This window comes from Scyliorhinus torazame, chromosome 9, assembly GCF_047496885.1.
Source record: "Scyliorhinus torazame isolate Kashiwa2021f chromosome 9, sScyTor2.1, whole genome shotgun sequence".
Taxonomy (NCBI): Eukaryota; Metazoa; Chordata; class Chondrichthyes; order Carcharhiniformes; family Scyliorhinidae; genus Scyliorhinus; species Scyliorhinus torazame.
The window spans coordinates 146,560,689-146,588,602 of NC_092715.1; the positions used below are offsets into that span (position 1 = coordinate 146,560,689).

The window sequence follows — 27,914 nt, forward strand, 5'->3', positions numbered from 1 at the left end:
CATGTTTGGAAAAATTGGCAAACAGGTCAACTGACTAGGAATGAAATATCATTAAACATGAATTGCATAGAATAGAAGATACATACCTTCCTGTTACTTTCAGAATTTTGCTTTAATTTTTGAAATCCTTTTGCGAAAAAATAATTACTGTTTTGGGAGCCTAATATGTAATTTTATAAAAATGTGTGGGGGCTGGAAAAGCTGAGTAGTTGACATGTTAATGAGCTAAATATTTCCTCATAGGCTGTAATTAATTAGGTTAACCTTGGCAGCAGATTAAAGAGTATTATACCTGAGCCAGACAGATTTTTGTAGTCTTAGTGGTTGAGCCGAGCCCAGCTAGAATCTAAGGGTGTGTTAGCTGAATTCTTAATAATGGTAAGATTGAGCAGAGTCAACATAGGATTTATGAAAGGGAAATCATGTTTGATAACCTGTTGGAGCTTTTTTGTGGGTAGAGCTAGCAGAAAAATGGAGAGGAACTAGTGGATGTGGTGTATTTGGATTTTCAGAAAGCTTTAGATAAGGTCCCACATAAGAGGTTGGTAAACAAAATTAAATCACATGAAATTAGGGGTAATATACTGGCGTGGGTTGAGAATTGGTTAACAGACAGAAAATGGGAGAAATAAATGTCTTTCTCAGGAGGGCATGCTATGACCGGTGATCGCAGTAAGGATCAGTGCTTGGGCTCCAGCTATTCACAATCTATCAGTGGTTTGCATGTGGGGACAAAATGTAATATTTCCAAGTTTGCTGATAACAAAACTAGGTAGCAATGAATTGTGATGGATGCCAAGAGGGTTCCAGGGAATTTAGGCAGGCTGAGCGGGTAAGCATGTGACAGATGGAATTTTGGGGGGAAATATTTTATTTTATTTTTTCAAGTATTTTTATTAAGGTTTTGCAGAATTTTTCATAATAAAACAGTAATAACAATAATATCAAAACAAACTAGAGTGAACATTAGTGCAAAAAGAGAATATACAATAACAATTAAATAGACATTACCCCACGCGACTCAGTCTTCCCACACCATCCCAATGAAGCACTCCTCCCCCCCCCCCCCCCCGCCCCAACCCCCACCCCTACGGATTGCTGCTGCTGACATTTTAATTTTCCCCGAGAAAGTCGACGAACGGCTGCCACCTCCGAGAGAACCCTAGCATAGAACCTCTTAAGGCAAACTTTATTTCCTCGAGGCTGAGAAACCCAGCCATGTCGTTGACCCAAGTCTCTACACTCGGGGGCTTCGAGTCCCTCCGCATTAATAAAATCCGTCTCTGGGCTACGAGGGAGGCAAAGGCCAAGACACCAGCCTCTTTCGCCCCCTGAACTCCTGGGTCTTCTGACACTCCAAAGATCGCTATCTCTGGACTCGGCACCACCCGTGTGTTAAGCACCTTGGACATTGCCCTCGTGAACCCTTGCCAAAACTCTCTAAGCTCTGGGCATGCCCAAAACATGTGGACATGGTTTGCAGTGCTGTCCTTGCACCTCATAAACTGTCCTCTACCCCAAAAAACTTGCTCATTCTCGCTGCCGTCATGTGTGCCCGGTGGACCACCTTAAATTGATTGAGACTGAGCCTGGCACATGAGGAGGAATTAACCTTGCCCAGGACCTCTGCCCACAGGCCCACTTCCAATTCCTCACCTAGCTCCTCCTCCCACTTGCCGTTGAGCTCCTCCACCGGGGTTTCCTCCGCCTCCTGTAGTTCCTGGTAGATATCCAACACCTTCCCCTCCCCCACCCAGGTGCCAGAGACACCCTGTCCAGTGTCCTCAGTGGCGGCAGCGTCGGAAAAGCCACTACCTGTTTTTTCATGAAGGCTCGTACTTGCAGAAATTTAAAGGCGTTTCTTGGCGGCAGATTAAATTTGTCCTCTAGCGCCTTCAAACCGGGAAAGCTTCCGTCTATGAACAGATCTCCCATCCTTCTGATGCCTACCCTCTGCCAGCTCAGGAACCCACCATCCATCCTACCCGGGACAAACCTGTTGTTACATATCGGGGTCCAGACCAACGCTCCCTCCACCTTCTTGTACCTCCTCCACTGTCCCCAGATCCGCAGTGTCGCCATCACCACCGGACCTGTGGAGTAACGGGTCGGCGAGAATGGCAAAGGAGCCGTTATCAAAGCTCCCAGACTAGTACCTTTACATGACGCCGCCTCCAGCTGCTCCCACCCCATCGCCCACTTCCTAATCATAGCTATATTGGCTGCCCACCTTTTAAAGTCCCCTTCCATTTGCTCCACCAACCGGGTCAGGTTGAGCCTGTGCAGGGCATCCCATTTCCTGGCCACCTATATACCCAGGTAACAAAAACCTTTCTCTACCATCCTGAGCGGCAGCTCTTTCATTCTCTCCTCCTGCCCCTTGGCCTGGATCACAAACAACTCGCTCTTTCCCATCTTCAGTTTGCACCCTGAAAAACTACCAAAATCCCTCCGGATCCGCAGAACCTCCCCCATCCCCTCCACAGGGTCCGAAATGTACAGTGCAAATCATCTGTGTACAGCGAGATCCGATGTTCCGCCCCCCGAACCAGTCCCCGCCAGTTCCTCGAGGCTCTAAGCGCCATAGCTAGCGATTCTATAGCTGGGGCAAATAGTAACGGGGAGAGGGGACACCCCTGCCTTGTTCCCCGGTGAAGCTCGAAGTACCCCGACCTCAGCCGGTTTGTACATACACCTGCTACAGGCGCCTGATACAGCAATTTCACCCAGCCAATAAAGCCCCCACCAAACCCGACCCTCCCCAGCGTTTCCCATAGGTACTCCCACTCCACCCGGTCAAACGCTTTCTCTGCGTCCATCGCTGTTACCACCTCCGCCTCCCCTCCCTCTGAGGGCATCATAATATTCAAAAGTCTCCGGACATTGGTATTGAGTTGTCTGCCTTTAACAAACGCAGTCTGGTCTTCCACTATCACCCCTGGAACGCAATCCTCAATTCTTGTGGCCAGAACCTTAGCTAGCAATTTGGCATCCACGTTGAAAAGCGAAATCGGCCTGTATGACCCGCAATGTTCCGGGTCCTTCCCTCGTTTAAGAATGAGTGAGATCAAGGCTTGTGATATTGTTGGCGGGAGTGTTCCTTTCTCTCTATCCTCATTGAAGGTCCTCATCAGGAGTGGGCTTGATATTTCCGAAAATCTCTTATAGAATTCTACCTGGTAACCGTCCAGCCCCGGGGCTTTACCCGATTGCATGCCCTCTATACCCTTGACAATCTCCTCCAATTCAATCGGGGCCCCCAGCCCCTCCACCAGGTCCTCTTCCACCTTTGGAAACCTCAACTGGTCCAAAAATTGCCTCATCCCTTCCGCTCCCGTTGGGGACTCCGACTCGTATAGTTTACGATAGAACTCCTTAAAGACTCAGTTCACCCCCCCCTGGATCCAACTCCATGTTACCCTCCTTATTCTTTACTCCCCCGATTTCCCATGCCGCCTCCCTCTTTCGCAGTTAGTGTGCCAGCATTCTACTCGTTTTCTCCCTGTACTCATAGACTGCCCCCCTTGCCTTCCTCAGCTGTTCCAACGCTTTCCCTGTGGTCAGCAGTTCAAACTCCGCCGCTCCCTCAGTAGCCCCGCCTCGGGGATCTCCGCGTATCTCCTGTCCACTCGGAGTATCTCCTCCACAGTCTCCCTCTCCGCTCTTTCTCTCTTTTCCCTATGGGATCGAATTGAGATTCGCCAACCTCTGACAACTACCTTCAGAGCCTCCCAGACCGTTGCCGCTGCTACCTCACCCGTATCGTTTGTTTCCAGGTAATCCTGGATGTTCCTGCTAATCCGCCCGCAAACCTCTTCGTCTGCCAGCATCCCCACATCCAGTCTCCAAAGTGGGTGCTGGCCTCTCTCCTCACTAAGCCGCAGGTCCACCCAGTGCGGGGCATGGTCCTAGACTGATTGCTGAGCATTCTGTCTCCGCCACGTTTGGGATTAACGCCCTGCTCAAGACAAAGAAGTCTATGCGGGAATAAACCGTATGAACGTGGGGGGAAAAAAGAGAACTCCTTCGCTCTCAGCCGCGTGAACCTCCAGGATCCACCCCCCATCATCTGCTCCATAAAACCCTTCAGTTCCTTAGCCAGTGCCGGTCGCTTCCCTGCCTCCCTCCCCCGACACTAGCCATCGCCCTTTTTTGGCCAACCTCGAGAGACGGCGCCCTTCGCTTCCTCGAGTGCCCCCACAGGGAGCCACCGCCCCCACAGGGAGCCACCGCCCCCAACCCTCAATTGGTACCCCGAAATTGGTACCTCCTCTGTCAGCAAAGCAGCATCCCCGCGCCCCTCAACAGCACCACGATCCAAAACGCCCCACCAAGCACCAGTTGAGCACTTGCTCACCCCCCACTATACTCCCGGGAGTCAGCTGACCCCGGCAGCTCCCGCCCCTGGCGCCGATCAGACTGTCGCCTCGTTGTCCGGACCCCCCTCCCCACATGAATAAACCAATTAAACTACCTCTCCAGCCCCAGTGAGTAAATAGTAATATAAAACGAAAAATAAACAGAAGTCACTAACATTGCCCCGTGAGGAGATACTTGTTGAACCAAGGCTCCAACTGCCCGAAAAATCGCACTAAGTACAGGGCCCCCTCCGTATCTCAACTTTGCCGAAAACACTGCACCCTCCAGCCACCACCACAGCCCTTACACGCACCCAACATTGTATACAATCTTATGTTAGAAACGCTACCGTGTTACCCAGCCCCACCGCTGCATTCCACCAAAGCTTAACTGTCCTTTAATTCGAGTCCAGCTTTTCTTGTTTGACGAATGACCACGCCTCGTCCGGCGTCTCAAAATAGTGATGCCATTCCTTGTACGTGACCCATAGCCTCGCTGGGTGTAGCATCCCAAATTTCACCCCCTTGCTGAAGAGGGTCTCCTTCACCCGGTTGAATCCAGCACGTCTCTTGGCCAGCTCCGCACCCAGGTCCTGGTAGATGCGTATCACGCTGTTCTCCCACCTGCTGCTCCGTTCTCTTTTTGCCCACCGCAAGACTAGTTCCTTGTCCGAGAAGCGATGAAATCTTACCACCATGGCCCTCGGCGGTTCATTCACCTGGAGCTTCCTTGCAAGGGCTCTGTGCGCCCCGTCCAGCTCCAGGGGTCGAGGGAATACCCCAGTCCCCATCATCGTCTCCAGCATCTTGGACACAAATGCTCCCAAATCCGACCCCTCTACACCTTCGCGGAGGCCCACAATTCTCAAGTTCTGTCTCCCGGACCTGTTTTCTATGTCCTCCAGCCTCTCCTCCTTCTTGTGGAGGTCATCCTGCGCCTCCACCTTAAGGGCCAACACGACCAACTCGTCCTCATGGTCGGACAGCTTTTTCTCCATCTCCTTAATCGCTTTCCCTTGTGTCGCCTGAGTTGCGATCATTTGGTCTATTGATGCCTTCATCGGGGCCAGCATGTCCTTTTTAAGATCAGCAAAGCAGCCCCTAAGGAACTCCTGTTGCTCCTGTGACCACTGCGCCCATGCACCCTGGTCTATACCGGCCGTGCCTCGGCGCACGCTCCGCACGCTTCTGTCTGTTGGGACTTAAACGCTTCACCCGGCCACTCCTGGTCCAGCTATCCATACAACAGAGAGGGAATCCTTTTGGCAGTGTTCGCTTCACCAATCTGCCCCAAAACATCCGTGAAAACGCCTGAAAAAAGAGTCTGTTCCAGACGGGAGCTGCCGAATACGCGACCTACTACACCATGGCCGCCACCAGAAGTCTTGGGAAATATTTTTCTTGAACATTTTTAAATTTATATACAAATACAAAAACATGGCACAAGAATAGCCAGGCGGCACGGTGGTGCAGTGGTTAGTACTGCTGCCTCATGGCACCGAGGACCCGGGTTCGATCCCGGCCCCGGGTCACTGTCCCTGTGGGGATTGCACATTAGCTCCATGTCTGCGTGGGTCTCTCCCCAACAACCCATGTGCAGAGTAGGTGGTTTGGCCACGCTAAATTGCCCTTTAATTGGGAAAAAAATGAAGTGGGTACTCTAAATTTATTTAAAAGAAAACCGGGAGAACCTCCCAGCCCCCCTCCCGGACAGCTGACAGTGGTTAAAATACATAACAAACGATTGCCATGTTAAATAGGACCTCCCAATCGACCCTCTCAGCATGTACTTAACTTTCTCCAAATACAACTTACAAATTCCAGGACGCCCCTCAGCCACACCGAGGCACTGGGTGGAGAAGCTGACCTCCACTCCAGCAGAACCCGTCTATGAGCAATCTGAGGCGAAGGCTAAAACCTCTGCCCCTGCTCTCACCTACAGCAGCACTGACACCCTGAATATGGCCTCTAGAGGACCCGGCTCCAGCTCCCTGTCTAAGATTGCCGACAAGGTGCTGAAGAATGAGCCCCAAAATTTTGCCAACTTAGGACATGCCCAGAACAGATGTGCATGATTCGCTTGACCCCTCCCACACCACTCGCACTTTCTACCCCTGATCTTAGATTAGGATAATTGATCGGCACAACATTGTTTGCTGAAGGGCCTGTACTGTGCTGTACTGATCTATGTTCTATGTTCAAACACCCGACTCATCCTTGTCCTTGTTAATATCATCATAGAATTTACAGTGCAGAAGGAGGCCATTCGGCCCATCGAGTCTGCACCAGCTCTTGGAAAGAGCACCCTACCCAAGGTCAACACCCCCACCCTATCCCCATCACCCAGTAACCCCAACCAACACTAAGGGCAATTCTGGACACTAAGGGCAATTTATCATGGCCAATCCACCTAACCTGCACATCTTTGGACTGGGAGGAAACCGGAGCACCCGGAGGAAACCCACGCACACACTGGGAGGATGTGCAGACTCCACACAGACAGTGACCCAAGCCGGAATCGAACCTGGGACCCTGGAGCTGTGAAACAATTGTGCTATCCACAATGCTACCGTGCTGCCCAATGTGACAGATAGAATATGATGTGGAAAAAATGTGAAGTTATCTATTTTGGTAGATCAAACACAGGCAGTGTATTTCTTACATGATGATGGTTGGGAAGTGTTAATGTCCAAAGGGACCTGGTGTACTTGTTCCTGAGTTGCTGAAAGCTAACATGCAAGTGCAGCAAGCAATTAGGATGGCAAATGGTACATTGACCTTGCAAGAGGATTTGAGTACAGGAGTAAACATGTCTTGGTGCAATCGTATAGAGCTTTGGTGAGACTGGACCTGGAGTATGCATTCCGTTTTGATCTCAAGGAAAGATGTACTTGCCAGAGACGAAGTGCATCAGTGGTTCACCATACTGATCCCTGGGACTGCAGGATTGTCCTATTGATGAGATTGAGGAAAACGGACTGTATTCCCTGGAATTTAGAGCAATGAGAGGCGATCGCATTGAATAATACAACATTCATAGAGGGCTCGGCCAGAGATGCTGGAAGGATGTTTCCTCTGACTGGGGTCTAAAGTCAGGGAACGCAGTCTCCGAATAAGAGACTGGTTATTTAGGACTGACATGAGGAATTTGTTCATTTGGAGGGTGGTAACACTTTGGGATTAGTTATCCCAGAGGCTGTGGAGGCTCAATCATTGAGTATGCTCAAGACAGTGATTGATAAATTTCTAGATAATGAAGACATCAAGGGATTTGGAGGAAAATGGCAGTGAGATGGAAGATCGTCCATGAGTGGCAGAGTGGGCTCGCGAGGCCAAATGACTTGCTCCTGTTCCTATTTCTGAAGTTCCTATGTTAGTAGGACCTGGAGAGGTAGACTTGGAATTTCAGTCTGACCATGTTGCTACTCAGCATTGTATAATCCTAGAACACAAAGGCTAAAGATTAGATCGCACCAAGTCGATAAGGAGTGGAAACGTTTCTAATGTTCAATGCAGGTAAACTGCACTTTTAGCCAGCTGAACTCCGCAGTATCCAAATTCAAATCTTGGTTCTGTTGTTTAATATTAAGCTTTTTGGGCTGAAGTTGAAAGTCCCGGTGATGATTTTTGCCTGTGCTTTTGTCAACTGTGATTTAAAATTTGACTTTTTTATATCTAGGTGTAGTGAAAATTCTGCTTTCCCAACCAAGCATCGAATTAAATCAACAGGTAAGACAGTTAGACTCGACATAGTTTTTGATTTATAACTGAAGGTCAGAAATATTCTACAGTGTTTTTGATCAGTAGACTCGATCAACAGTTACTGCAGGGATTTTTAACGAGAGCATTTTGGAGTTGAACTATAACTGAATCACAAACCTCTTACTGTATCTTGCATAGTTCAATTTCTCAATTCAATAGAAACATGAATAATTGAGGGTGCCAGATTGGAAATATGCATTATTACATGTTAAGCTTGATTTGGAAGTGTGACTTCATGACCATAGTGTAAATTGAGCAGAGCTGTTGAGGTACTATTATGCTTTGAATGGATACAGTTCAGCCCTAAGATCAGTATGTTGTGATTTAGGCCCATTTCTAGTTTCCAGTGTCTTGTCTTTCATCTCTGATGCAAAGAGAAGCCTTTGCAGCGACTTTGTTTGTATTTTTAAATAGACAATGTAAGCAGCCTTTAATCTCTCATGGTTTTCTTCGCAATTTATAATGTACTTTGATGACCAGAATAAAAAAGGTAACAGGGAAAGTTCATTTTAAAAAAGAGAGGGAGGCAAATGAATAATAAAATAGGAATGTTACCACTAATTTAATGTCCTATCTAAAAGCAATTGCTGATATTGGGTAGTTATACTTCGATGTTTAGGAAGAGCTACTTTTCTCAGCGTTTCCAAATGGCAGCACTGTGAAGGCTTCCAATGTGCTAGTAATGTTACTGGGATGATAGGATTATTAAATTTTCTGCAGAACAGTTGCAACATGATCATGAGATTGTCAAACTCGTGTAAATTTGGGATTCGATTTGTATTTACACAGAATAAACTGGGAGACACTGTCGCACATGCTGCTGCATGGAAAGGTTATGAAGATATTCTAGAGCTGTTGCTTGTGAAAGGTAAATCTCCATCAAATTATCTTCAAATACAAATGTTTTAATTTCTTGTCTTTAATCCTACTCTCCATCTCCACCTACCACAAGTTAACTTTCGTCTACTTTTTCTCATCAGTAGAATGAATTTGCACATCTCTATAGTTACTCTGAATGCTGTCTTTTGGTTTACTTGTCAACTGATCAATCTGAACAGTTTTGGAGTGGAGCGTCCCAGTTTCCTTCAAATAATAACATACAAATTAATCTAATATGCTTTTTCTAAAAACTGGGTATTTGGGAGTGAAATGATAATAACTGAAAAGCCTTTCCTTTGAATATTTGTTCATCACAATCCATATTTCTCCTTTGTACTCTCTGGTCCCATTTCCAGAAATAGCTTAACTGATTTTTTTATCTCGGTGAATAACTAAAACGTGAGTTCAGCAGAGTAGGAGAAGAAATGAGCTCAGCTTTCTGCCTTTTAAGGGATATTTGGGGGACTTCCAATGGCATGATGTAAGGGGAGGATGTGCACGAGGTGACTTCTGCTGAAAAGCTGATCTTTTGCCCCATTTTTCTGGTGCCAAGAACCTTTTACTTCTCAGGAACTCTTGTAATTTAGCGGAATATAGTTTTCCCCCTTCTCTGAGATTCCCAGGAGAGACAAAACCAACAAAAATTGAAGTCTAATTCTATTGACTGATTCTGAAGCCTCTCCGAGATCTTGGAGGTAAGATGGTGGGGGTGGATTCTTCCTCTCGGACCACTCCATTAATGGCCCAGGTTCTCGCCATATTGGCGAGCGAGCTAGACAAACGCCATCAAAGCTTGGCGGTGGACCTTAAAAGACCAATTGCAGAAGCCTTGGCCCTCATTCGTTTGGCTCTTGAAAACACAAATAAGACCGTGGAAGTTCATGGAGCTACAATTAAGAGTGACCTGGAAAATAGATCCAGGAGGCAGAACATTCGTACAGTTGGGTTGTCTGAGGGGACTGTGGGCCGCACCCCTACTGAATATTTCTCGGGCATGTATTACAAGACAGTGGATGAGGGGATTTTTGCATCCCTCCCCAGAATTAGACTGGGTCCATCGCTCATTTTGACTGCAGCCTCGTTCTGGAGATCCGCCTTGTGTGGTGATCGTAAGGTTTCATAGTTTTAAAAGAAAAGCAACAGGTCCTTCGATAGGAAAGAAAACATTGTGACCTCCACAGGGAAGTCCACTCCATTAAACTATACCAAGAAGTGTGTGGATCCAGCAAAGTTAATAGCTGCTTTTAACAGAGTGAAAGTTATCTTTTATCAGAATAGAGTCCAATTCGGAATGATTGATCCAGTCAAGTGACTGTTGGGGAAAATGACCGCATTTTTGACATGCCGTGGGATGCGGGCTCCTTTGTTCGAAAGCTCAAGTTGGACTCTGTTTAATCTATTCTATGATTGTGAGGGCAGGCACTTTGTATTTCATGCATTTTCATGTTCCGTGTTTGGGTGTACTCATAATTCCTTTGGTTAAATTTGAGGGATCTCTGCTATATATTTTTTGCCTCAACTTGGTGTTCCTTTTCTCTTTTCATTGCTGTTGGGCGCGCTAGTGTGGCATTGTAAGCTAGCACTGAATAAGATCTTATTTTCCAGTTAGAACAAAAGAACACCAAGTACAGCACAGGAACAGGCCCATCGGCCCTCCAAGCCCGCGCCGACCATGCTGCCCGTCTAAACTAAAATCTTCTACACTTCCGGGGTCCGTATCCCTCTATTCCCATCCTATTCATGTATTTGTCAAGATGCTCCTTAAACGTCACTATCGTCCCTGCTTCCACCACCTCTGGCAACGAGTTCCAGGCACCCACTACTCTCTGTGTAAAATAACTTGCCTTGTACATCTCCTCTAAACCTTGCCCCTCGCACCTTAAACCTATGCCCCCTAGTAATTGACCCCTCTACCCTGGGAAAAAGTTTCTGGCTATCCACTCTGTCTATGCCCCTCATAATTTTGTAGACGTCTTATCAGATCGCCCCTCAACCTCTGTTATTCCAGTGAGAACAAGCCGAGTTTATTCAACCTTTCCTCATAGCTAATGCCCTCCATACCAGGCAACATCCTGGTAAATCTCTTCTGCACCCTCTCTAAAGCCTCCACATCCTTCTGGGTGTGGCCTAACTAAGGTTCTATACAGCTGCAACATGACTTGCCAATTTTTAAACTCAATGCCCGGCCAATGAAGGCAAGCATGCCGTATGTCTTCTTGACTACCTTCACCACCTGTGTTGCCCCTTTCAGTGACCTGTAGACCTGTACACCTAGATCTCTCTGACTTTCAATACGCTTAAGAGTTTTACCATTCACTGTATATTCCCTAACTGTATTAGACCTTCTAAAATGCATTACCTCACATTTGTTAGGGATCTCCCTGATAACAAAGTTGTTAGTGGTAGGGGTTTTCTGCTGCTCATTATAATAGTTTTTAAGAATGAGTTTAGAGCTTGTATTTACTTGTGTTTCGTTAACTGTAGGTTGTAGGATAAGGTATTGTTACTGTTTCAATATGGTATATTTGGGTGGGGAGGGGGAGAGGCAGGAGTTTGTGTTAGTTTGCTGGCAGTGCCTGTGGATTCTCCTTTGTCGAGTCATTTGACTTGGCTCGGTGGCCATCTTGGGTGGATCATTTTCATTTATCTTATTTATCTTTCCAGTGTTCCTTGTTTGGTATTTCTTTTGGGAATGGCTGACTCCAGATTAAGGGGTGGCAGGAGACCTCTTTTCCTATTTGGTTACTTGGAATGTTAGGGGTTTGAATGACCCAGTGAAACAGTAGAGACATTCACCCATCTTAAAATCCTAAACTCCAATGTTGGTTTCTTGCAGTATCCAGGACCGGACCAGGTTACACAAGGGTTGGGTTGGGCAGGTTTTTCACTCCATTTTCAATGGCAGGGCCAGGAGTATGGCAATTTTAATTTTAAAAAATAAATTTAGAGTATCCAATTCTTTTATTCCAATTAAAGGGCAATTTAACATGGCCAATTCACCTACCCTGCACATATTTTTGGGTTGTGGGGGTGAGACTTTCGCAGACACGCGGAGAATGTGCAAACTCCACACAGTGACCCGGGGTTAGGATTGACCCAGGACCTGGGTGCCGTGATGCAGCAGTGCTAACCACTGCTGCACTGTGCCACCCCTACGGCCATTTTGATATCTAGGGTTAGAGCTGACCCCAATGGCTGATATATTATTGTTTGTAACTCCCTGTCGAACACTCAGTAGTCATGGTCAACATGTATGCCCCAAACTGGGACGGATGAATTTCATCAGCTCTCTTATTGTCTCTCCCCAACCTTGACTCGCACCAACTCATTTTACGAGGCAACCTGAACTGTGTTTTGGACCCTAGCTTGTATCGTTCCAAACCAAATCTCTGTCCTATCCGGGTGGCCAGGGGTTGGTCATGTTTTATGGAACAGATGGGGCGGCAGAGGAAATTACATGCTAAATTACATGTACATGCTAAGGATGGTGAAGTTGGAGCAGCAGAGGCTGGTGGATTCCATCTGAAGAGGTGTATCACCAATTCTCGCTCGATCCTACTCCGGAGCTATTGACGAGCTGGGAAAAAATTATACTCTGTTCACGATACTGTCCACTAGCAAGGCTGAATGTTAGTTACAGCACTCCAGGGGTACGTTTTATGAGTAAGGAGAGGCCAGTCGTCTTCTGTCTCACCAACTCGAGCAGCAAGTGGCCTCCTGTAAGATTCCTCAGATACTCAATTAGGACGGAAACCTCGTTTCTACCCCTCTCGGTTAATGTGACTTTTAAATCCTATTACCACAACCTGTATATGTCCTGCAGATAAATCGATCATGTCAGACTTTTTGGTTGTCTGCCCATTCCAGCTGTTGAGGTGGGCAAGAGCTGCGAGTTGGACTCCCCATGGCACCCTAACAAGATTTTTAAAATTTATTGGGCTGATTCAGTTTGGCGAGGCCCCAGGTCCGGATGGTTTCCCGGGTTTTACAAGAAAATCTCGGAACAGCTTGTACCCTTGTTATTGGATATGTTCAATAAGTCCCTGTCTCGGGGTTTATTGCCTGCAAACCATACTCCATCCTCTCTTTCCTTGCTCCTTAAGGGGAACAGGAACCTGACCGAGTGTGGTTCATACCGATCCATCTCCCTTTTAAATGCCAACTTTAAGCTGCTCGCTAAGGTTCTGCCGCTCCGTTTGGAGCTTTGCCTACCAAGTATACGTTTGGAGGATCAAACCAGTTTTGTGAAGGGCCCACAATTGTCGGCCAATATACGTCACCTTTTAAATGTTATTTCCCCCCCCCCCACCCTTCCTGTAGAACCTGAGGTGATAGAATTGCTTAACGCTGAAAAAGCATCAGATAGGGTGGGATGGGAATATTTGAGATTATCGGGAGATTTGGACATAAATTTGCATCTTGGATTCGCTTGTTACATAATGCCCCGACAGCCATTGTGTGCACAAACACACTACACTCTGATTACTTCCCCTTAAATTGGGACACTAGACAAGGCTGTCCTCTTTTCTCACTTTTGTTTGCCTTTGCAAAGAGCCTCTCGCTATTTGTTGTGTTGGGATGGAGTATCGGGTATCGCTTTAAGCGATATACCACCTTCTGTATTATGGACCCAACTCCCTCCATAGATTGCACAATGAAGACGCTTAATATTTTTGGCTCCTTTGGTTATAAGTTGAATCTAGTCAAGAGTCCATGTTCTCCGGTTAACCCGTCCCCCTTGTAAGTGGGTCTGATTAGGCTCATTACCTTTCCGCCTCTCTAATACAAGTTTCTGCTATTTGGGATTGGGGTGGCCCATAATTGGGCCTCACTTTATAAGTTAAACTATTCAAACCTGATCAGTAGTGCTAAAGTGGGTCTGCAGAGGTGGAACAACCTTCCTCTGTCTCTGGCGGGTAGGTCCAAACAATTAAAATGAACCTACTCCCTCAGTTTATATTTTCCTTTTAATGTCTCCCCATTTTTTTGCCCAAATCATAAGGTTAACAAATTGATTTCTGCTTTTATTTGGGTGGGTAAGAATCCCACAATCTGCAGTGTTCTGCTCCAAACGGACAGGAGGCTTAACTGACCCAGATTTATTGTTTTATTACTGAGCTGCTGACATCCAAAATGTTTTGTTGTAGATTAGTGGCCCTGTTTCTATTTGGGGCCAAATGGAGGCTCACTTGTGCACTATTACTACTCTCCTTGCCATAATTATTGCACCATTGCCCTTTTCTCTCACTAGATTTTGCCCAAACCCAGTGGTGGATATCTCTCTTTAGATTTGGAAACAGTTCTGGCAGCACTTTAAGTTCCTCTCCCTGTCTTCGCTGGCCCTATTTATATCAATCACCTTTTCTTATCTTCTGGATTAGATCCATCATTTAAATCTTGAAAGAAAAGAAACTTGAGCATTTTGAGGACTTGATTGTAAAGGGGAGGTTTACCAGTTGCTGGCTGACCAGTTTCAGCTACCCAATTCTAACCTCTTTTGTCATTTTCGGGTTCAAGGCTTTCCCCATAAGGTCTTCCTTTGGCTCCACCTTCCTCCTTACTGAAGAGGATTTTATCCTTGGCTCAGCCTGGGGTCTATTTCGGGCCTATATGGCTATATTCTCTTGTCGGATCACATCCCACTAAACGTGGTGCGAGCGACATGAGCGAGTGAGCTGAGTCCTGTACTTACTAGTGAGGCTTGGAAGGAGGCCATTTACAGGGTCAGCACCATGTCCTCTTGTGCCTGGTTGAGCTTAATTCAGTTCAAGGTGTTGCACAGGGTGCACTTGACCAAGACAAGGATGAGTGGGTTCTTTCCAAACACAGAGGACAGACTGGATCGTTGTTCGCTTGCCCCAGCTAACCATACGCATATGTTATGGTCCTGCCCCAAACTTGCTAGTTTCTGGGCTTCCTTTTTTTAGCACTTTATCAGAGATTCTCTGGGTAGATTTAAGTCCATGTCCACTGGCACCCATATTTGGGGTTTCTGATTCACTGGTGTTTCACTCTGGGGTGAGGGCGGATGTTGTCGCCTTTGCCTCACAGAGACTGGAGGCAAATACTGCTTAGTTGGAGGTCTCCATCCAGCCCAGTGCTTCTGTTGGTTGGGTGATTTGATGTTATTCCTACATTTAAAAGAAAATTAAATGCACCATCAAGGGGTCACTGAGGAAGTTCTACCTGAGATGGTAACCTTTTATTTCCTTTTTTAAGGATCTAGACACCGTCAGCTGTTTGAGTGTGTGGGGGGTAGTTGTAGCATTTAAGTTTTTAATTAGGTGTTTTGTTTCAGATTTGCTTGTAATTTTTTGATTTTGCACTCTTGTCTTTTCATTGTTATTTAGTTATGGCAAATTTCAATACACTTTTTTAAAGAAGGTATATTTGAGATCAGATTTGCAATAATATGACTAACGTCAATGGGGGTGAAATGGATGGTAACTGATTGTGGATCAGCTTTCTGTTATTTCCCTGTCCAATTGTTCTCTCTGGACTTCAAAGGAAAATTGAGAAGGTGTAAAATGGGGCAGCTAATCAGCTACTTGGTGCCTCTGCTGCAGTTTAATTTTGTCCCATAATGTGGTCCAAGTTGAATTTTTTTAAAAAAGCTTCAGAAAATAGGTATTTTAAAATGGAACATTTATGGCCATAATTAAGGAATAGCTAACTGGTATGCACTTTGTACTAAGATAGGTTGGGAGTATTGTGGGACATCTGCGTGGAAGTCACAATTATCACTACTGCATTGTTTTGCATTTTTCTGTTGTCAGCTATAGGGCAGCACGGTAGCATAGTGGTTAGCACAGTTGCTTCACACCTATAGGGTCCCAGGTTCGATTCCCGGCTGGGTCACTGTCTGTGCGAAGTCTGCACGTTCTCCCTGCGTCTGCGTGGGTTTCCTCTGGGTGCTCCCACAGTCCAAATATGTGCGGGTTAGGTGAATTTGCTATGCTAAATTGTGCCAAAAGGTTAAGTGGGGGTTACTGGGTTACAGGGATAGGATAGTACGTGGGCTTGAGTAAGGTGCTCTTTGTAAGGGCCGGTGCAGACGTGATGGGCCAAATGGACTCCTTCTGCACTGTAAATTCTATGATCTATGCAAATCATCTGTCACTTTTTGGAGCTGTACTTCTGTCATATCTTTTTAGACTCTAGTAGTATTATGAAGTCACATTTCACTGTTTTAATTGGGCATTTGCAATAAAAAGCGCATTTAAGTGTTATCAGTAATCTAATCATGTGATGTGGTAAAGGCAGATTTTTTTTTATATAAGAGTTGTTGAGAATTGACTCGTAATCTGCTTGAGGTAAATTTGGCAACTTCAATTGTCCGCTGTGCAAGTCTTCGATATAATCTTGAAGTTTGTGAAGGACATTTTCACCCTAATTAGGTTGACTGAGAAAGATACTTGTGCATGAGAGCAAAGCATTATTAAATTCGCCTTCAACCTTGAGATAATTTATCAAATCCAAGAGGAGTACACTTGGCCAAATGGCAAGATTCCGCTCTGCTTAGTGGAACATTATAAAATAAGATTTCCCAATTTAAGTAGATGGATTTAAATGGTTATAATTCCTTAACTGTAAAGGAGATTCTCTGAAGTAATGCCACCCTTCCATGTTGAAGTAAACTGGCACGTTAACCGGCCAAACTTCTCTTTATTGACTACTTCATTAAAGGAGAAATGCAGCATGACTATTAACTGCAAGAGGAGCAGCAGGGTCTTACAACAGCAAGATTAGGAGTGAGTACAGAAATAAGAAGATAAAGCAGCATAATGTCTGTTTGAAAAGATGGTGCAGGAGGAAAGGCTTTAGATATTTGGGACAATAGGATCAGTTCTGGGAAGGTGAGACCTGGATAGGTTGAACCTGAACAGAACCGGGACCAATTTATTGTTTTGATTCATGAGATGTGGGTGTCACTGGCTAAGCCAGCATTTATTTCCAATCCCTAATTGCCCGTGAGAACGTGGTAGTGAGCTGCCGCTTGCACTGCTGCAGTTCCGGTGGTGCGGATACACAGAGTGCTGTTAGGATGGCGTTTCTGGATTTGACCCAGTGACGGTGAAGGAAAGGTGATATAGTTCCAAGTCAAGATGGTACTTGGACGTGGTGTTGTACCCATACATCTGTTGCCCTTGTCCTAGGTCTGGATGTTGGTATGGTTCATGGGTATGGACATTGCTGTTGAAGGAAGCTGTCCTGTGCACTGCTGCTGCAGTGCAGAGGTGGTGGAGGGAGTGAATATTGAAGGTGGTTGATCGGGTATCATTTAAGCTGACTTCTTTGTCCTGGATGGTATCTGGCTTCTTGAGTGTCGATGCAGCTATACTCATCCAGATAAGTGGAGTATTCTTTAACACTCCTGACTTGTACCATGTAGATGGTGGACAGGGTTGAGGTGTTGGGAGATTAAGTACTCACGGTCGAATTCTGGGCTTCTTGACATTTTGTAGCCACATTATTTATATGGCTGGTCCATTTCAATTTCTGGTCAATGGAAATCCCCAGGATTTTGATAGTGATAGACTCAACTGTGGTAATGCCACTAAATGATAAGGGGAAGATGTTGGATTCTCTCTTGTTCGGGATGGTCTTTACCTGGCACTTATGTGATGCTAATGATGCTTGCCACTTGTCAGCTCAAGCCTGAATGTTGTCAGATCTTTTGGCATATGGACCGGGACTGTGTCAGCATTTGAGGAGCTGAAATTCCACCTTGACAAGTTATAAAATTTAATTGAATACATTTTGTGATTTGAGATCCACAATGTTTTGCTCTGAAACTTTAACTGAGAAGGCCATCTGTCTACCTGGTCTGTCTCAACAGGTAATTCAGATTTAATTTGTGGCATTGCATTGGTGAAATGATTGACCAGATGTAGTCTTGAGGTGAAGCAGAGTTAGAGTACAGGTGGTAATTGGAGCAAAGTGTACAGGCATACTTGCATACCTGGCTAAAGTCATGTATTTTGCCCATACTTTTCAATGTTTGACTATTTTATTTACATTGAAGCAGACAAGAAGAGTTGGCCTGAGTAGGGGAGTCTAAGAGTTGGTGGGAGTGGGGGAGTTTGAGAGTTGGTGGGAGTGGGTTGGGGGTGGGGGGGGAGGGGCAAGTCTGGGAGTCGGTCGGAGGGGGGTTTCATTGCAGGATAGGCTAAGGTGTTAAAATGATAATTATTAAATGTCACAAGTAAATTTACATTAACACCGCAATGAAGTTACTGTGAAAATCCCCTAGTCGCCACACTCCGGCGCCTGTTCGGGTACACTGACACACTGAGAACGTGCAGACTCCACACAGACAGTGACCCAAGCCAGGAACCGGACCTGGGATCCTGGAGCTGTGAAGCAAAAGTGCTAACCACTGTGTTACCGTGCCCCCTATTTGCTTAAGTAGTTTTCATTATAAATGTAAGGGGTATAAAAATTGGGGGTATACACAGACATAAGATTTTTTAAAATGGAGATTCAAATGTTTTTTAAAAAAAAGAAACTTGACCTGGACAGCTGGCTATGATAGGATGTGCATGATTGACCTTGCAATTCTTTTTCAACCTTGTAGAGTTCAAACTCATTTCCTTGGATGTGTTTAACTTTTGATTTCACTGTGAAGGAACATTATTTTCACCTCAATGTTTATTCTGCCTCCTTGTCTTACTCCTTCTCACCTTAAGAATGTACGTGAAGCTGCAAAAAGCATTGGTCATTTCTTGCTTCAGATTGATCTCCCAAAATTCAATTTTCTGATACTTCAACTTGTCCATTGTTGGAGAGGAGAGCAACTAAAATATTATGTTGCCCCTATGTTATTTCGTTTTCTTCTATCTAATTCAGTTCATAAATGTAATGAGGTTCTGCAATCGTCTGGATTGACTCAGAGTCAATGCACCTCTTTCAGCGCTGGATTAACATGCAAGTTTGCTGAAACTTCAGAGCCTATGCGTTGAAGCTTCACATCTAAAAAGGTTAACTTCAGATTGAATTTACCTACTTTAAAAGTCAAATGCAAAAATAATCACCTATACATAAGGAAACGTTGCATTTAATTACTGTGGTCTCACACTCACTTTACTAAAATATTTGAGGCACTGACATGTCTTGGTGTTACTGACTGTTACTGACCACGTGAAGACGTGACATTTGCTCCACAAGTGGAACATGAGGAACAGCTCCAATTGTGACACTAGCTATCTAAGGCAGACCATCTCCTGAACAATGACTTCTGCCCTGAATTTCCATTCCTGGTGGCATCATAACCATTCACACCGTCAGCTGAAACTGTTGAAAAGATTATTAACCTCCACATTAAACTGATTGTTTCACCAGCCTTACAGGTATTTTAAAAAAACCTGACTGTTATATTTGTGTAACTGTCTCTTTCCATCTGTAGGCGTCAGAATAGATCTGAAAAACAATGAGAACAAAGTGCCACTAGACATGGCAACCAATCCACAATGTTCTTCTCTTCTTAAAAAGAAATCTGGACAAGGTAAGCAGCAAAAACCGAAGTGAAAGCTTTTTTCAATACATTAATTTGCACCAGCTCGGGTCACTAAGTAACTGGATACTTGTGAGGCACCTGTGCTGCATCAGAATTTCCTGTATTAACAGCTTCAATTATGAAGGAAATGTGTTTTCCCTGAGTGCTCTCTGTGCCAGATAATATTTTTCAGCTGTTTTTAAAAAGAAGCAAAAAAATATGTATCCTTGTACACAGAAAAGATTTAATGTAGAATTTTATTTGCAAATTAATCATCATTTTGTGGAGGACAAGTGGAGGGTACTATACATTGTACTATATGTGCTCTGCTTTTGAACCCTTTTTCTTCAAAATCATGGAAAGATACTCCACAGGCAGAGGCCACTCGGCTCATTGCCCTTGTGCCAATTCAAATGTTGAGTTATCTAACTAACCTGTTTCTCCATAGTCAAAGCTTTTTCCCTTCACATATTTACTCAACTCCTATTGGACGTTAATATTCAGTCCGCTACTGCTGTCCTTTCAGGCAGTGCATTCAATGTCGCAGCAATTCACTATGTACGATGATGTGTTTCCTCATTTTGTCTCTGGGTCTTTTGCCTAGCATCTTAACTCTGTGTCCTCTGGTTACCGATCCTTCTGCCACTGGAAACCTCTTCTCTTTAGTGACTCTATCAAAACGTTTCATGATTTTAAATATCAACCAAATCTTTGTTTAACCTTTCTGCTCTCAGGAGAACAATCCCAGCTTCTCTCCACCGAACTGAAGTCGCTTGGTATCATTTTCAGTAGATGCCTTCTTCACCCTCTTTAAAGCCTTCAGTGTGGTGCTCAAACTTGAACTCGATGGTCCAGTTGTAGTCCAACCAGTATTTTATAAAGTTTTAGCTTTTGTGCTCTGCCCCCCAATTAATAAAAGCATGGATTCCAAATGCTTTTTTAAAAAAATATTTTTTATTCTCCTCCTTTTTCACATTTTCTCCCAAATTTACACCCACCAACAATAAACAATAATCCGCAACAAATATGTCAATGCCCATATCAATAACAACGATCCCGTCCTCCCACCAAACCCCAAACATAGCCCGCATGATCACATAAACAAATGACAAAAAGGAATCAGGAATCGCCCACAGTCACCATTAACACCCCCCCCAACTAATGTTCAATGTTATCTAGTTCTTGAAAGTGCATGATGAGTAATGCCCATGAATTTTAGAACCCCTCCATCCTTCCCCTCAGTTCAAACTTAACCTTCTCAAGAGTCAAGAAATCCAACAGGTCCCCCCCGCCACGCCAGGTCACAGGGTGGGGTGGTTGCTCTCCAACCCATCAGGATCTGCCTTTGGGCGATCAGATTCCAAATGCTTTTTTAATAGTCTTTTCAATTGACCTTGTTGCCTTCAGAGATGTGTATATGCATATCCCCAGGTTTTTTTGTCCTTGCACCCACTGGGTGCATCATTTGGTTTGTATTGCTTCTCCTTACTCTTCCTGCCATGATGTAAGATGCTGCTGATACTGGAAATGTTGGAGTCTATAATCGAGGATAGGGTGACTGAACACCTCAAATTTTCAGCTAATCCGGGAGAACCAGCATGGATTCATGACCGGTCGTGCCTGACAAACCTCATTGAATTTTTTGACGAGGTAACCACAGTGTGGACAGGGGAATGTCTATGGATGATCTTTATATGGACTTCCAGAAGGCATTTGATAAAGCCTCACATAAGAGACTGTTAACTAAGGTAGATTCCCATGGAATTGAGGAAATATTACTGAGCTGGATGGGAATTGGTTGAGTGGCAGGCGCAAAAGTAGGGCTAATGGGTAGGTGCTAAAATTGGCATGATGTGACTAATGGTGTACCACAGGGATCTGTGTTAGGGCCTCAATTGTTCACACTTTTCATTAGCAACTTGGATAATGGCATAAAAAGTCATATCCAAATTTGCTGATGACACAAAGTTGGGTGGCATTGGGTGGCAAAGATGGTGTGAATGAAGCATAAAATTAAAAAAGGATATTGATAGATTTTGGTGAATGGGCAAAACTGTGGCAGATGGATTTCAGTGTTAGCAAGTGAGAGGTTATCCATTTTGGATGAAAAAGAGGATAGATCAGCATACTTTCTAGATGGCATAAAGCTAAATTCAGTGGATGTCCAAAAGACCAGGGAGGGTTCAGCAGCATAGATTTTTAAAATGCCACAAGCAAGTGCAGAAAGTAATCAAGAAGGCTAATATAGCTAGAGGACAAGAATATAAGGACACAGGAGTTATGCTGCAGCTTTACAGAAACCTGGTTAGACCCCACTTGCAGTACTTTGAGCAGATCTGAGCACCATACGTTAGGAAGGATATTTTGGCCTTGGAGGGAGTGCAATTTAGGTTTAAAAGATTGATACTTGGGCTTCAGGGACTAAGTTATGAGGAGAGATTATACAAATTAAGCCTGTTTTCTCTAGAATTTAGAAGGTTAAGATATGTTCTGATTAAAATCTTCAAGATATTAATGGGAAAAGACAGGCTAGATAAATATAAACTGTTTCCACTTGTTGGAAATTCTGGAACTAGGACGACATAGTATAAAAATTAGGCCAGACCATTCAGGAGAAATGTTAGGAAGCACTTCTATCCACAAAGGGTGGTAGAGGTTTGGAACACTCTTCCACAAATTAATGCTAGATCAGTTAATTTTAAATCTGATGTGATGGATACATTTTTGTTAAACAAAGATATTCGGGGATATGGACCAAAGGCAGAAGTATGGAGTTAGGCCACAGATCCTCCATGGAATAGAGGGGCAGCTGGAGTGAAATCCAGAAGCCCTGCCATCCTCTAGTGCTGACAGTCATGGATTCCCACCAGTGCCTGTAACATACAGGTGAAGCTCTGCACCATGGGGCTCATGCCCTCAGCCATGGAGCAGACATCCCCGCCATGGGAGTGCATCTCCTGCACCAAAGTCTTCACTACGGATCCCACCCTCGCAGTGTGGGCTTTGTTGTGTAGGAGTGATGGTGCCATCTCCGGAGACAGAAGGCGATGGGACTCCTCAAATTGGCCTTGCACTCTGAGGAGAGATGCTGTCATTCCTTCCTGATGCTCACAACTCTGTCTTCCAGCAGCTCTGGAATGACTGGACCCAGCGGCACATCATTGGCCAGGGGCTCAGCAGAGTCCTGGGCTCCTGCATCCCTCCAATGCCAGTTCCCTGATCTTCGATTTGTGAGGTGCTCACAGTGAGTGGTGAGGAGAAATTTCTTCAGCCAGAGAGTGGTGGGTCTGTGGAATTCATTGCCACAGAGGGTGGTGGAGGCCGGGACGTTGAGTGTCTTTAAGACAGAAGTTGATAAATTCATGATTTCTCGAGGAATTAAGGGCTGTGGATAGAGAGCGGGTAAATGGAGTTGAAATCAGCCATGATTGAATGGTGGAGTGGACTCGATGGGCCGAATGGCCTTACTTCCGCTCCTATGTCTTATGGTCTAACCCTGCCTTCTACTAAATCCCGCTGAGTTGTGGTGTATCTGCGCTAGTGGACGATGCGGGTGACAAATATGACGCCTCTTGAATGGTGGGGTCCGCAATGCCTACCGCGGAGCTGCTCGTGTTTGTGGTCTCGAATGGGTGAAAGGATGGTCCGGGTTGGTCAACAGATTACCCTGCAAGGGAAGGGAGATGGTATCAGTACGTCATGGGGGATAAATGATGGGACAAAGTTCACTCCCGTGAGGCTTGAATTACTGTGTCCTGAGGGTCCTCGCTTTTGCCTGCAGCCCCCATTTCACCCTCTGCACAGGCAAGGTCTTGCTCAAGAGTGTGAGATTTCTGAGCTCGCACGTGACTCCAGGGGGCTGTACCCACTCACGCCTGTTATGCTTGAGTTTGTCCTGCAATGAGGCAGATGGGAAGATTGTAGGTGGGAGACCTACCAGTTCAGATGGTAATGAGGTGTGGGACTTGAGTGGGAGTGGGGATGTGTGGAACAGAATAGCTACTGGAGGGGACAATGGGGATTCGGGGTTAGTGGTGGGAGAGGATCTTGTGACAGGTGTTGGCAACCCGCACGGTGGCTGGGTAAGAGATCACTTTGGAGGTGTGAGGGGCACAAAGGTGGAAGATTTACCTTGGTCACGCGAAGGAGGTCTTTTTGTGGCACTGTTGTCCCGCCCTCATCTGTGAACTGACACTGATTAGGGCTGCCACTGCCTCCCAGGTGGGGGTAATCACCTTGCTGGATGGATATCTGCACGACTGTAGATAGAAGACATCCCGCCCCCGCTGCACACCAGGAGTCTGGTCAGGGCTCCCTCTGAGGACCATGGTGCTCCTGGCATCTTGGCAGCCATCCCTCAAATGGATCTGGAACAAATGCTTAGGAGGCAATTATGTGGAGCTCCTCACTGTTGCCCCAGGGCGGGTGAACCTGCGGGAGGTCACCACGAGTGCAGTGCGATTCACGTGCTTTAAAAAAAAATTGTTAAAGAGACTCAATGTCCCCTGAGATTTCCCGCTGACAGCACTGGTGGTATTTGCACCGATTTATTTCACCAAAACCGCCATTTCGCCAAATTTTGGTATGATTCCACCCAAAAATTGCCTTTTATTATTCATGGAACAAATGAGAGATTCTGCTATAACTCAAATGAATAGAAGACTTGTTTAAGATTTTGAAATAGTCAAGATACCGGGACACCAGCATCAAAATAATGGACGGATTAAAGACTAGCGATAAAGAATGAAAGAGCATTTTAAAAGGTTTGGCCATGATAGCAGTGGACAAAAGTGGGAGCGACAAAAATCCGTAAATGAATCCCATGATTGCCCAAAGAACAGTTATTAGGTGTCTCCAATTTGAATCCAAGAGCACAATCTTCACTGGCGAGTTTACAGGTGTTGGAGTAAAATTCCCTGGGCAGCCTTTCTGCTGCCCTCCTGCCTGCCTCTCTCTCCTCTCCTCCTCTCCCCCCCCTCTCCCCACACCCCCACCACACCCCCGACCTATCTGCAATTTTACATGGGACGGGGGAAGTCTAAGATGAACCACCCTCCTTCACCCCATTTGAAGCCCTTAAGTGGCCAATTATTGAGTATTTACAGTTGGCTTCCTGCCCAACCTCAATTTTGAGGCAAGTGTAAGAGGAGTCCTGGGACAGGGTGTAGCCCAGCAGGTCACCTTGCTCAGGCCTTTGGCAGGAAGGGAGTTGGGGGTGGGGGGTGCTGGGTGTTTGGGTGTTTCTCTCAGACTCCCTTTCTACCCCCTGCTGACTCTTCAGTTAGTGGAGCAGAAACCCTATCATCTGTAAAATCCTGCCCCAATTATCACTATGCGGTGAACTGTCCAAAGCAAAGAGGCAGGATCCTTGAAATGATGCAAGCAAAGAATTTTGAGGAAGAGAAGGAAGAATTTCCCAGGGACTGGGAAAAAGCAGTCAGTGCAGGGATCCCCTGCGGTCGTTCCCCTGAGAAACAAGTATACCGCTTTGGATACTTGTGGGGGGGACGACTTACCAGGGGTAAGCCATGGGGTACGGGCCTCTGGCACGGAGTCTGTCCCTGTTGCTCAGAAGGGAAGGGGGGAAGAGGAGCAGAGCATTAGTAATTGGGGACTCTATAGTCAGGGGCACAGATAGGAGATTTTGTGGGAGCGTGAGAGACTCACGTTTGGTATGTTGCCTCCCAGGTGCAAGGGTACGTGATGTCTCGGATCGTGTTTTCCGGGTCCTTAGTGGGGAGGGGGAGCAGCCCCAAGTCGTGGTCCACATTGGCACTAACGACATAGGTAGGAAAGGGGACAAGGATGTCAGGCAGGCTTTCAGGGAGCTAGGATGGAAGCTCAGAACTAGAACAAACAGAGTTATCTCTGGGTTGTTGCCCGTGCCACGTGATAGTGAGATGAGGAATAGGGAGAGAGAGCATTTAAACACGTGGCTACAGGGATGGTGCAGGCGGGAGGGATTCAGATTTCTGGATAACTGGGGCTCTTTCTGGGGAAGGTGGGACCTCTACTGACAGGATGGTCTACATCTGAACCTGAGGGGCACAAATATCCTGGGGGGGAGATTTGTTAGTGCTCTTTGGGGGGGTTTAAACTAATGCAGCAGGGGCATGGGAACCTGGATTGTAGTTTTAGGGTAAGGGAGAATGAGAGTATAGAGGTCAGGAGCACAGATTTGACGTCGCAGGAGGGGGCCAGTGTTCAGGTAGGTGGTTTGAAGTGTGTCTACTTCAATGCCAGGAGTATACGAAACAAGGTAGGGGAACTGGCAGCATGGGTTGGTACCTGGGACTTCGATGTTGTGGCCATTTCGGAGACATGGATAGAGCAGGGACAGGAATGGATGTTGCAGGTTCCGGGGTTTAGGTGTTTTAGTAAGCTCAGAGAAGGAGGCAAAAGAGGGGGAGGTGTGGCGCTGCTAGTCAAGAGCAGTATTACGGTGGCGGAGAGGATGCTAGATGGGGACTCTTCTTCCGAGGTAGTATGGGCTGAAGTTAGAAACAGGAAAGGAGAGGTCACCCTGTTAGGAGTTTTTTATAGGCCTCCTAATAGTTCTAGGGGTGTAGAGGAAAGGATGGCGAAGACGATTCTGGATATGAGCGAAAGTAACAGGGTAGTTATTATGGGAGACTTTAACTTTCCAAATATTGACTGGAAAAGATATAGTTCGAGTACAATAGATGGGTCGTTTTTTTGTACAGTGTGCAGGAGGGTTTCCTGAAACAATATGTTGACAGGCCAACAAGAGGCGAGGCCACGTTGGATTTGGTTTTGGGTCATGAACCAGGCCAGGTGTTGGATTTGGAGGTAGGAGAGCACTTTGGGGACAGTGACCACAATTCAGTGACGTTTACGTTAATGATGGAAAGGGATAAGTATACACCGCAGGGCAAGAGTTATAGCTGGGGGAAGGGCAATTATGATGCCATGAGACGTGACTTGGGGGGGATAAGGTGGAGAAGTAGGCTGCAAGTGTTGGGCACACTGGATAAGTGGGGCTTGTTCAAGGATCAGCTACTGCGTGTTCTTGATAAGTATGTACTGGTCAGACAGGGAGGAAGGCGTCGAGCGAGGGAACCGTGGTTTACCAAGGAAGTGGAATCTCTTGTTAAGAGGAAGAAGGAGGCCTATGTGAAGATGAAGTGTGAAGTTTCGGTTGGGGCGATGGATAGTTACAAGGTAGCGAGGAAGGATCTAAAGAGAGAGCTAAGATGAGCAAGGAGGGGACATGAGAAGTATTTGGCAGGAAGGATCAAGGAAAACCCAAAAGCTTTCTATAGGATTGTCAGGAATAAGCGAATGACTAGGGAAAGAGTAGGACCAGTCAAGGACAGGGATGGGAAATTGTGTGTGGAGCCTGAAGAGATAGGCGAGATACTAAATGAATATTTATCGTCAGTATTCACTCAGGAAAAAGATAATGTTGTGGAGGAGAATGCTGAGCCCCAGGCTAATAGAATAGATGGCATTGAGGTACGTAGGGAAGAGGTGTTGGCAATTCTGGACAGGCTGAAAATAGATAAGTCCCCGGGACCTGATGGGATTTATCCTAGGATTCTCTGGGAGGCCAGGGAAGAGATTGCTGGACCTTTGGCTTTGATTTTTATGTCATCATTGGCTACAGGAATAGTGCCAGAGGACTGGAGGACAGCAAATGTGGTCCCTTTGTTCAAAAAGGGGAGCAGAGACAACCCCGGCAACTATAGACCGATGAGCCTCACGTCTGTAGTGGGTAAAGTCTTGGAGGGGATTATAAGAGACAAGATTTATAATCATCTAGATAGGAATAATATGATCAGGGATAGTCAGCATGGCTTTGTGAAGGGTAGGTCATGCCTCACAAACCTTATTGAGTTCTTTGAGAAGGTGACTGAACAGGTAGACGAGGGTAGAGCAGATGATGTGGTGTATATGGATTTCAGCAAACGTTTGATAAGGTTCCCCACGGTAGGCTATTGCAAAAAATACGGAGGCTGGGGATTGAGGGTGATTTAGAGATGTGGATCAGAAATTGGCTAGCTGAAAGAAGACAGAGGGTGGTGGTTGATGGGAAATGTTCAGAATGGAGTACAGCCACAAGTGGAGTACCACAAGGATCTGTTCTGGGGCCGTTGCTGTTTGTCATTTTTATCAATGACCTAGAGGAAGGCGCAGAAGGGTGGGTGAGTAAATTTGCAGACGATACTAAAGTCGGTGGTGTTGTCGATAGTGTAGAAGGATGTAGCAGGTTACAGAGGGATATAGATAAGCTGCAGAGCTGGGCTGAGAGGTGGCAAATGGAGTTTAATGTAGAGAAGTGTGAGGTGATTCACTTTGGAAGGAATAACAGGAATGCGGAATATTTGGCTAATGGCAAAGTTCTTGAAAGTGTGGATGAGCAGAGGGATCTAGGTGTCCATGTACATAGATCCCTGAAA

The 27,914-nt window shown here is 45.8% G+C and overlaps 1 protein-coding gene across 1 annotated transcript in view; it reads left to right on the forward strand.

Moving 5' to 3' along the window:
- Positions 1–27,914, forward strand: part of ostf1 (osteoclast stimulating factor 1) — a 118,269-nt gene that overhangs the window by 75,961 nt on the left and 14,394 nt on the right. The window contains exons 7-9 of the mRNA XM_072516601.1: positions 8,038–8,087; positions 8,910–8,988; positions 19,405–19,503. Of these exons, the coding sequence (XP_072372702.1) occupies positions 8,038–8,087; positions 8,910–8,988; positions 19,405–19,503 (228 nt within the window). The remainder of the gene's footprint in view (positions 1–8,037; positions 8,088–8,909; positions 8,989–19,404; positions 19,504–27,914) is intronic.